This window comes from Sinocyclocheilus grahami, unplaced genomic scaffold (genome assembly GCF_001515645.1).
Source record: "Sinocyclocheilus grahami isolate Dianchi unplaced genomic scaffold, SAMN03320097.WGS_v1.1 scaffold1275.1, whole genome shotgun sequence".
Taxonomy (NCBI): domain Eukaryota; kingdom Metazoa; phylum Chordata; class Actinopteri; order Cypriniformes; family Cyprinidae; genus Sinocyclocheilus; species Sinocyclocheilus grahami.
Genome location: NW_015506454.1, coordinates 450,787 through 462,417, shown reverse-complemented (window position 1 = coordinate 462,417; position 11,631 = coordinate 450,787). Strand labels below are relative to the sequence as shown.

Genomic DNA, 11,631 nt, shown 5'->3' with positions numbered 1-11,631 from the left:
GTGTGTGTGTGTGTGTGAGTGTGTGTGTGTGTATATGTGTGTGTGAGAGAGAGAGTGCGTGCGTGATGTGTGTGTGTGTGCGTGGTGTGTGTGTGTGTGTGTATATGTGTGTGTGAGAGAGAGAGCGCGTGTGTGTGAGTGTGTGTGTGTGTGTGAGTGATGTGTGATGTGTGTGTGTGTGTGTGTGAGTGTGTGTGTCACCTGTATGGTGTGGCTGTAGATGGGCTCCCCGCGGCCCGTCACGTCCACCGCTCTGCTGATCTCCAGAATGTTGTTTGGCACGTATCCCGAAGCGCCCATCCCGTTACGCACCTTCCACCACTGCTTCCTGTCATCCAGCACCTGACGGCCAATCAGATCGACACGTCACATGACACATCATCATCATCATCATCATCATCATCACGTGACGTACCTCCACCACCTCGTCTTTCATCACAGACAGTTCAGTGTTGTTTCTGGCCACAAAGTCATATCTGGATTTGGCAAAGTTTCTCTGCGTCTGGCCGTGAGCCTCCAGGTTCCTGAAGAGAAAGAGTCAAAGAACCTCAACAAATGAGACGCAGCCAAAAATCACGTTTGCCTTGTTTTTCAGTACAAACAGACAGATTCACTTGAGAAGCAAAATGACTTAAGCTGTTGTTTTATTGCCTTGTTTTTCTGAAATAATAATCCAAATTAAGTGACTTTAAGCTTAAAATAAAAACTAATATCTGCTAATAATCAGAAAAATAAACTTGCTTTTTTTAAATCAAATTTGCTGTTAATGCAAACAGCATAAATTTGGTCAAGTGTTTTTTTTATTGGAATTATATTGATAAATATATAAAAATAAATAATATTTCACACTCATTTCCTTAAGTAAATCTATTTTATACAAGGTGCAAAAATAGGACAAAAATGTCCCCATTAAAACGGCTGTATTTAATCTCAGTGCAATACAAGCATAAAATCATGCATTCTTTGTTAATAGGCTTTCATTCTGTTGGCAAGTGTTTTTTCAGCTTTTTATTCTTTTCCACCTTATTGCACCATTTTCTCAGGTTTGGTTTATGGAGCAGATACTCATTCTGTTCATGTTTTCTGCTTCTGCTGGAAAAAAAGGCCAATTGAATTGAAATGATGTAATTATAATTGTGTGGGTGTGTTGGTATGAATATCAGAGTGTGGGTTGTGTATGTGTGTGTGTGTGTGTGTGTGTGTGTGTGTGTGTGTGTGTGTGTGTGTGTGTGAGAATGGTCGTTTTTTTAATCTTAATTAAACCCAAGTCTATAATAATTAAATAAATAAATCTGCTTAGCATTTAGAATATGCAAAATAATTGTTTTTTGGTGTGTTTTTTTAACTTTATTCCTTTTGCATCTCAAGTAAAGTATCTTGGTTTAACAATGTTGGCATATTTGCACTGCAAAACAAGACAAAAATGCTGAGGAAGAACATGATTTTTTCCAGCGTAATCTCTTAAACACAAGCTCGCTCTCTTTACATGTTGAATCTACTGATGAATGTCGTTATTGACCGACTGCTGCCGCCGTGGAGGAGCGTCTCAGAGCTCGAGAACGAGACGGGAAGAGAGTCTTTACTCCGTCTGAAGACGCTTTAACAGACTGAGAGCTCAGGTCAGAGCTGAGAGTTTGAGAAGCAGAATGAACCCAGAAGCGTAGCGCGCGCTGAGCCGGTTCTCCAGGGCGCGCGGTGCAGTCGCTTGTACCCCGGTGGGTTTTACCTATCTACATGATGGCTGACCGCGTGTTTAAAAGCAGCCACGGCCATGTCTGGCTCCAGCAGGTGCAAACGCTTGTAAGAAGTGTGACTGTAGCCGTACCCGTCTGCACCGGGGAAGTCCTGGACTACCAGCTGCTGTCGGGAGAGAAAAAAACCGCTTTCACTTCATCAAATACTTCACAGCGTCACACTGTAAGTGTTAAAGGTGAAAGAGCATCTCACGTCCACAGGTCTCTGAACCTCGGTCTGCGCCGCGCCGCGCCTCTCCGCCAGCTGAGCCACGTCTTGCTCACGAGACACCAGCACCGGCGGCTCCCAGCCGTCCCGGAAACACAGCGTGTGCGGAGGAAACGGGTGATCCTTCGGCCACTCCAACCTCCACACAAGACAAAAGTATCTCTAAAGCGCTTTTCACAATACACATGCTTTTTTTGTTCTGTTAACAGATTTAAATGTTATTTGATTTAGTTCGATTAAAAGATTTGAATATCGGTCAGTTTTGTAATGTTAAATTATTTAAATATCAGTTAGTTTTGTTCTGCTCAAATGTATTAATAGCGGATGGTTTTGTTCTGTTAAGACATTTAAATATCGGTTGGTTTTGTTCAATTAAGAGATTTAAATGTTGTTAGATTTTATTCGATTTAAAAGATTTAAATATCAGTCTGTTTTTTTCTTTTAAAGAGATTTAAATACAAGTTGGTTTTGTTCTGATAAAATATTTAAATATCAGTTTTGTGCTGATAAAATGTTTTAATATCGGTCATTTTTATTCTGTTAAGAGACTTAAATATCGGTTGGTTTTGATCTATTAATCAAATATTTAAATGTCTGGTCGGCTTTGTTATATTTAGAGATTTATCAGTTTTGTTCTAATAAGACATTTTCATGTTGGTTGGCTTTGTTCTGTTAAGAGATTAAAATATTACGTTTTTGTTCAGTTAGGAGAATTAAATATCGGCTGGTTTTGTTTTGTTAAAATTTTTAGATATCAGTTGTTTTCGTTCAGTTAAGAGATTTAAATGATGTTTGATTTTGTTCAATGAAAAGTTTTAAATATCGGTCAGTTTTGTTCTATTAAGAGAGTCGTTCCAGTACCTGCATTTGGTCCATCCGTCTCCCAGCGTGACCCACAGGTGTCTCTCCTCCGCCGAACCCACCGCGTGCAGGAAGTCAATGGCTTCTCTGGTGAGGAGAGGAACGATCACGCTTTTAGCCAGATCCACCCCTCCAGACGTCTGGATCACCTGAGACACACACACACACACACACGTCAGTCCGACAGAACGGCTGTTCCACACCCACACACACACAAACACACACACACACTCACACAAACACACTCACACAAACAGACACACACTCACACTCACACACACACACACACACACACACACACACACACACACACACACTCACACAAACACACTCACACACTCACACAAACAGACACACACTCACACACACACACACAAACACACACACACTCACACAAACACACTCACACACTCACACTCACACACTCACACTCACACAAACAGACACACACTCACACTCACACAAACACACGTCAGTCCGACACACCGGCTGTTACACACACACACACACACACACACACGTGATCAGAAGACGCACCAGTCTGAGAGGATTGAACAGGAAGTGGACCAGATCTACAGCGCTGGGGTTCTGAATGTGGTTCTTCAACTTCCCCTGGAACGACAAACAATAATCACATCACAGATAATCTAAATGAGATTCTCCTGCTAAAAATGTTCGTTACTGGGATGGGGACCTGGCTATCGTCACTCACCAGCAGGTTGAAGGCGTGTTTGAACTTCTGGAAACAGTCGATAAACTCGTCCTGAGACGAAGGTTTAGCTCTCAGCGTCAAAACCCCCTCTGATTGAAGACACACAGCAAACACACTCATGACACACTGACGATGAGGATGATGTGGATGTGTGATGTGAGGTGACGCTCACCTCCCGGTCCTCTCTTTTTGCTCTTCTTGGTTTTCTTGCGTTTGGAGAGCTCATTAAAGGCCTCGGCGGCTTTCTGCAGTTTGGTGACGAAGTGTTCGATGTCGTCCAGAATGTGATTGAGGATTTGCTGTAACACATGTCAGTATTTTACCATCTGCTGCACAAACACACACACACGTGACTCTCGCACACACACACACACACACACACACACAGATACACACACACACGTGACTCTCGCACGCACACACACACACACACAGACACACACACGTGACTCTCGCACACACACACACACACGTGACTCTCGCGCACACACACACACACACACACACACACAGATACACACACACACGTGACTCTCGCACGCACACACACACACACACAGACACACACACGTGACTCTCGCACACACACACACACACGTGACTCTCGCGCACACACACACACACACACACACACACAGATACACACACACACGTGACTCTCGCACGCACACACACACACACACAGACACACACACGTGACTCTCGCACACACACACACACACGTGACTCTCGCGCACACACACACACACACACACACACACAGATACACACACACACGTGACTCTCGCACGCACACACACACACACACAGACACACACACGTGACTCTCGCACACACACACACACACGTGACTCTCGCGCACACACACACACACACACACACACACAGATACACACACACACGTGACTCTCGCACGCACACACACACACACACAGACACACACACGTGACTCTCGCACACACACACACACACGTGACTCTCGCGCACACACACACACACACACACACACACAGATACACACACACACGTGACTCTCGCACGCACACACACACACACACAGACACACACACGTGACTCTCGCACACACACACACACACGTGACTCTCGCGCACACACACACACACACACACACACACAGATACACACACACACGTGACTCTCGCACGCACACACACACACACACAGACACACACACGTGACTCTCGCACACACACACACACACGTGACTCTCGCGCACACACACACACACACACACACACACAGATACACACACACACGTGACTCTCGCACGCACACACACACACACACAGACACACACACGTGACTCTCGCACACACACACACACACGTGACTCTCGCGCACACACACACACACACACACACACACAGATACACACACACACGTGACTCTCGCACGCACACACACACACACACAGACACACACACGTGACTCTCGCACACACACACACACACGTGACTCTCGCGCACACACACACACACACACACACACACAGATACACACACACACGTGACTCTCGCACGCACACACACACACACACAGACACACACACGTGACTCTCGCACACACACACACACACGTGACTCTCGCGCACACACACACACACACACACACACACAGATACACACACACACGTGACTCTCGCACGCACACACACACACACACAGACACACACACGTGACTCTCGCACACACACACACACACGTGACTCTCACGCACACACACACACACACACATACACACACGTGACTTTCGCACACACAAACCATCAATCTGACTGAAAGTCTTCAGGATGCCTTTTATCCACTGCAAAATATTATTATATTATAAAATTGCATTATAAACTGCAATCGCAATTTGTTTCCCCAATTCAGCCTGTTTTTTAATGAAATCGTCACATTGAAATCACATTTTTTAAAAGTCAAATTTAAGGCTTTTTAAGACCTGAAGAAATAAAAATCAATACTGTACATTAGGGGTGTGCAAAATTAACAATAAATGATATCTCGATATTTTCAAAGATTCTGTTGATGACTAAAATTAGATGATATTTTGTGTTTTATAGTGTTTTAGGCCTGTTGTGAACAGCTGACTCGAGAAGATGTTCATATTATTCATATTCTATGTGGTGGTCAGTTCACAGCAGTGACAGAAATTTACTTTTTTATTAAAGGACAATATTTGTCACCTTAAAATGATTTACAGGGGCATTTCTACCTATACAAGGAGTTTTTTTCTATACTTACATTTGTATGCATCACCAAAATTCTAACATTTAAAATAAGTTCAATTAGAACTTACCAATCAAATGAAATTATTTTCAACAAAATAGCTTAACAGTGCAGAGGTGACAGAAGTGGCATTAGCATAAATAATGCAATGAGATTGTTTTTTAATCCAATATTTAAATAAGAAATTATTAATAATTGTAACTTTTTAATTAAAAGGTACCTTAAATATCAAACTAAAACTGCTAGTAGGTGACGGCAAGTCTTAAGGAGTGAGCTGAGTGAGTCATTCATTCAAACGATTCGTTCAAACCGCAACCACTGAATGAGTCACTGAATCATTAATTCAACTGATTTGTTCAAAACGCAGATTCATTCAGTAACGAATCACTGCTGTGTGTTGTTCAGAGACTCGGTTCTGCTGTGGTTTCATTCTGAAATTTTCGTTGGCGAAATAAAGGAAAAACGAACAGTACTGACAGTGTTGTGTCTAAAATGTAACCCACAATGTTAACTTATTGTTTATTTAACTGTTGTATAAAATAAATATCACAGTTGCAATCGTGCTGATATTTGGGAAAAACGGCACTCTTTCTCATGTGATATTTTGATATAACTACATATTTCGATATAAATAAGACATCAAATCACTGGAGGTAAAAATGCCAGTGTATCTTGAATTTTTGGGTCATATAACTGCATACATATCCCACACCCCTATGAACATAAAGAATCAACTTACAACTGAACTTACATTTACTCATTTTCTTCTCCTTCTCGCTCCCTTTCGCGTTCAAGAGACAGAGACAATACGTAATACGCTGTCATAAATGCCACGAGTTGTCACGAGAACAGGCAAATCCCCAAAGAATAGTAAAAATTATATAATGCTAATTCGGTAGTTTTATGTTGGTAAAGTATTTAGATGTGTGAGCCTGCAGCACAAAAGCAGTGTTGAGTCGCTGGGGGATATTTGTAGCAATAGCCAACAATACATTGTATGGGTCACAATTATACATTTTTCTTTTATGCCAAAAATCATTAGGATATTAAGTAAAGATCATGTTCCATGAAGATATTTTGTAAATTTCCTACCATAAATATATCAAAACTTAATGTTTGATTAGTAATATGCATTGCTAAGAGCTTCATTTGGACCACTTTAAAGATGATTTTCTCAATATTTTGTTTTTCAAATAGTTGTATCTCGGTCAAATTCATATTTCATATGATGCATACATCTCAATTTTAAAAAACTGACACTAAAGACTGGTTTTGTGGTCCAGGGTCATATATGTCTAAGTCAAAGCGTCATCTAAAAAAAGTAAAAATAGGACTTTTAACAAAATAAATTTTAACAATCAAATGTAATACTTTTTAGGACTTTTTAAGGATCCGTGGGAGCAGGAACAGGATGTCGTCGTGTATCAGTGTAAAAACTCACCACATCTCTGTCCACTTGAGCTGCGCTCATTTCAGGAGAGTCTTCCAGCTCTGTGTAATGTCTCTGTGGATCATCTGAGGACAAACACACACACAATGAGACTCTGGGACAGGAACTCGAGGGTTAACAACAGACACGCCTCCACTCACGCTCCTGTTGCTCATTGGTCCACGCAGACCAGCTGGCCACTCGGCTCTTGGCGTCCGCTTGATTGACAGCTCCTGGAGGGTTGGGGGCGTGGCCTCCTGGGGGCGGAGGGATAGTTCCGTCACTCTTCAGAATCATTCTGACGGGGCACAGAGAAGCGGATGCTGCGTTACCGTGGCAACAGGCATCTTTATAATTGACAAGTGCTGGACTTACTTCAGCACCTCCGGACGCTTCTTGACCTTCCCGCACTTGTGGTCGCTGATGGCGCTCTCGATGTCCACGTGGATCAAATTGGCCTGAGGAAGTCAAAGCACACGGTCAGTACTGTGCAAACGCGTGAACGTGACGAACGCTGCGGTGATGCCCGACCTTGATGTCGTCGCACTGGAACAGGTGCAGGTCCGGTTTGCCCTGGCTGGACTCCTTACACACCAGTGCCAGGATGGAGTCGTAGCTGCAGGCGTTCATCACGGCCTGACAGTGCTGGATCGAGCCCAGAGGAAAGTTCTCCAGCTCGTTCTGAAACACACACACACACATGCATGTGATCAGGCCACACGTGTATCATCGGGGGTCTGACGGCGGATCGGTGGGTTCGTATCCAGGGATTAAAGTGTTCCGTCGCTACGACGGATTTCCGTCAGTTCATAAAGACAGTCACTTGCTTCATTCCGGAATGATTCAATTGTTCGAACGAATCAATTAAATTAATGAATCCGTGATAAAATCAGTGACTTGCCGCCACCTGCTGGCGGATTTAGTTTAATTTTTAGCACATAATTTCATATTTCTGTATTCAAAATTGTATATTTAAAACATTAATCTCCACATGAATTTATGAATTTAATTGCACTCATGCTACCTCTAAGCCTCATTAAATGTCTGAAAATCATCTTCATCATCAATCACCTTCTGATCAATAATCAAAAATTCTGATCAAAAATTAGCCTTCCTAATACGAGGTGACATGTGACTCCTTAAAGTGACTGACAGGAGTATTTTCTTTTTACCTTTGCAATGGCATAATTTTCATCTACGTCAAATTCAAAAATGTATGTTTATAATCTTTTTAAAATTTCTATTTAAAACAATATGTAGAATAAGACAAATAAGTTACCAATCATATGAAATTAGTATTAATAAATTAATTTCTACTACAGAGGTGGTGCAGAAGAACACAAAAGTGGCTTGTAGGGACATTTTCAGACGTTTAATGAGGTGGCACGAGGGCAATTAAATAAATAAATTAATGTGGAGATTAATGTTTTAAATATACAATTTTGAATACAGAAATATGAAATTATACGCTAAAAATGAAACTAAGTCTGCCAGCAGGTGGCGGCAAGTCACTGATTTTATCACTGATTCATTCATTCAATTGATTCGTTCGAATGACTGAATCATTCAGGAATGAAGCAAGTGACGGTCTTTATGAACTGACGGAAATCCGTCGTAGCAACGAAACTTTAATCCCTGCGCACCTTGCTTTCGTGGTCGATGAGGCTGACGGCTTTCCCATCCACCTGCAGGATCATGTCCTGCGTCCAAACCTTTCCTTTAGCGTCCAGCAGACGCAGCTTTCTGACGCCGTCCTCGATGGTCAGCATGGCCTCCTTGCGGTCCATCACAAACGTGGACAGATGCTGCAAGAGACAAAAGTCAAGTCACCTTTATTTCTATAGCACTTTATTGATTCAAAGCAGACAGAAAAACACAGAGCTTCTCAACTTGGCTTTGGTTTGCTTTTAGGGTTTAAAAGAATTAATATTCAGTAACATTTTTTAATTGAACTGCATTGACACTATTGGATGAGAATAAAATCTGAACTGAATAAAGACTTCTGCGGAGCTGCTTTACAGGTAAATTGATGAATTTTGCAATATTTTTCCTGTTTATTACGGAGAAGCTGCTTTGAAACAGTCTGTATTGTATAAAGCGCTATAGAAATAAAGGTGTGTCATGACGTGGTTATTATAGTTAACTAAAACTGAAACTAAAATTTTAAATAAAAAACATTTGTTACATGAAATATAATAAATGTTAACTGAAATAAAAATAAAATCTAAAAAAGTCATTTTCATTCAATTCAATTCAAGTTTATTTGTATAGCGCTTTTTATGATACAAATAGTTGCAAAGCAACTTTACAGAAAATTAAGTTTCTACAATATTTAGTAGTAGCTTATCAGTGGTGACTGTCAACATTTCTCATTTTCATTTAGTTTAACTTGATGCACTAAAATAATTCAAACGTAAACTGATTATTAAAATCTACACAGACATATATAAAAATAACAGAAACTACTAAAAATTATAAAATTGCTAAAACTTTAGCTGACACTAAAATAAAAATGCAAAACATAAAAATAAAAACGCATTCTAAAGTATTAATTAAAAACTATAATAGTATGATGCCTAAATAACATGCTTCAGGACAAAGAATTTACACTGGCAGCCAAATTCATATTTATACGAATTCATTCATATTTAAAGTGCATGACTTTCTTTTTTGTAAAATAAGATATTTTGAAGAACGTTAAAGTTTAAACAACATTGGACCCCATTGACTTCCATTGCATGGACAACACTTTCAAAATATCTTCTTTTACAGAAGAAAAAAAGTCATACAGGAGTCAATGATGACAGAATGATCATTTCTGGATGAATTATACTTTTAATGTCACCTGTGTTGTATTCTCCTGGTTTCTGAGGATGAGTTCATGTGTTGATGTGTGTCTAATTGCTTAATACAGAGTCAGAACTGATCCTAGTGTGATCAGATCTTCACTCATTCTCCTGAACGGATGCGTGTCTCACCTCCACATGGTACTGTGACGTGTCCGTCAGGCTGTTGATGCTGTTTTTGGTGTAGTTCTTCCTATGTTCTGAGGAAAGAGCAGATGTCGTTATATAATCGCCGTCAGAAGCACACAAGCGCGTCCAGACGGAATCTGCATCTTCTGCTGTGATTCTGGAGCTCTACACAGCTGATCGATCAGCCTCAATCGGGAACAGATTCTGTGTGGACGCGTAAGACCGAACACATCAACTCACACGCGTGTGAGGAGTTCATGACGCAGGAGCAGATTCAGCTGGGAAACTAGCAGGAGAGGAGAAGACTGGACACACACACACACACACACACACACTCACACACACCCACTCACACACACACTCACTCACTCACTCACACCCACTCACACACACACTCACTCACTCACTCACACACACACACACACACTCACACACACCCACTCACACACACACACTCACACACACACACTCACACACTTTATGCTCTCAATAAAGCAAATGAACATTTTCCACCCATTTTGATGATTGCAAATCAAAAATAGTATAATATATTATGTAGACTATATTATACATCATGATAATATTTCGTGGCTTTACTAAAATTTTTCACATTACAGTATTTGTTTAGTTGAGAATAACTGATCTGAACTGAATTGATCTGAATAATGACTCTATCGTCTAACGTTGAGCTGAAATTGAACATATCATAGCTGATGAATTTTCCAACATTAACACTGAATCAACACTGAACTGAATAATGACTCTATTGTCTTCTGTAGAGATGCTTTAAATTGAATTTGCGTCGTAACTGATGAATCTTGCATCATCAACACTGTTGTTTTCTCTTGTGAAGCTGTATTGTATAAAGCATCTTGACTGTATTTTTATTATTATTGCGGTGAAATACGAGTCAGATGTGTTCTCATGCAAACACAGTAGAACATATCAATATGAATCTTTCGGATGAATCCCTTCTGAACGTCTTCATCATGTTCTTCACGTCACACACTGAATAACACAATCCCATAATCCCTCCTGGAGCGCGTTGTCATGGTGACGCAGCATTCAGGAGGGTTCAGGGGCACTGCAGTTCCCTCAGCAGACAGCAGGGGGACACACGTACCGTACAGAGCTTTACCACCCGACCTTTTGGCAGGAACATCTGGAGACAGTGAGCCATGACCGCTGAGAGAGAGAGAGAGAGAGAGAGAGAGAGAGAGAGTTAGTACACTAGCGCTCATCCATACTCACACTTTCCCTGCTGTTCTTCTAGGACCGAAGTGAATTAATAATCATTGTGACACGTGTTCTGTCCTCAGTCACTCACGGCCTGTGTGTGTGTGTGTGTGTGTGTGTGCGCGCGTATGTGAGAGAGAGTGTGTGGGTGTGTGTGTGTGTGTGTTTGTGTGAGAGAGAGAGAGTGTGAGTGTGTGTGTGTGTGTG

At 41.4% G+C, this 11,631-nt stretch overlaps 1 protein-coding gene across 14 annotated transcripts in view; it reads right to left on the bottom strand.

Annotated features, from left to right (window-relative positions):
* LOC107568712 (epidermal growth factor receptor kinase substrate 8-like) overlaps positions 1 to 11,631 on the bottom strand; it is a 44,077-nt gene that overhangs the window by 8,028 nt on the left and 24,418 nt on the right. For 8 of the 14 annotated variants that reach the window (XM_016254687.1, XM_016254690.1, XM_016254693.1 and 5 more), the window contains exons 3-17: positions 11,312 to 11,373; positions 10,192 to 10,259; positions 8,857 to 9,018; positions 7,745 to 7,894; positions 7,589 to 7,671; positions 7,375 to 7,511; positions 7,226 to 7,299; positions 3,708 to 3,834; positions 3,536 to 3,624; positions 3,361 to 3,435; positions 2,824 to 2,972; positions 1,948 to 2,101; positions 1,727 to 1,860; positions 416 to 524; positions 202 to 342 (exon numbers count right to left, since the gene is read on the bottom strand). In XM_016254687.1, coding sequence (XP_016110173.1) covers positions 202 to 342; positions 416 to 524; positions 1,727 to 1,860; positions 1,948 to 2,101; positions 2,824 to 2,972; positions 3,361 to 3,435; positions 3,536 to 3,624; positions 3,708 to 3,834; positions 7,226 to 7,299; positions 7,375 to 7,511; positions 7,589 to 7,671; positions 7,745 to 7,894; positions 8,857 to 9,018; positions 10,192 to 10,259; positions 11,312 to 11,373 — 1,714 coding nt within the window. Of the gene's footprint in view, positions 1 to 201; positions 343 to 415; positions 525 to 1,726; positions 1,861 to 1,947; positions 2,102 to 2,823; positions 2,973 to 3,360; positions 3,436 to 3,535; positions 3,625 to 3,707; positions 3,835 to 7,225; positions 7,300 to 7,374; positions 7,512 to 7,588; positions 7,672 to 7,744; positions 7,895 to 8,856; positions 9,019 to 10,058; positions 10,128 to 10,191; positions 10,260 to 11,311; positions 11,374 to 11,631 lie in introns of those variants that run through there. The other 6 variants (XM_016254694.1, XM_016254699.1, XM_016254701.1 and 3 more) reach the window with 4 other exon arrangements.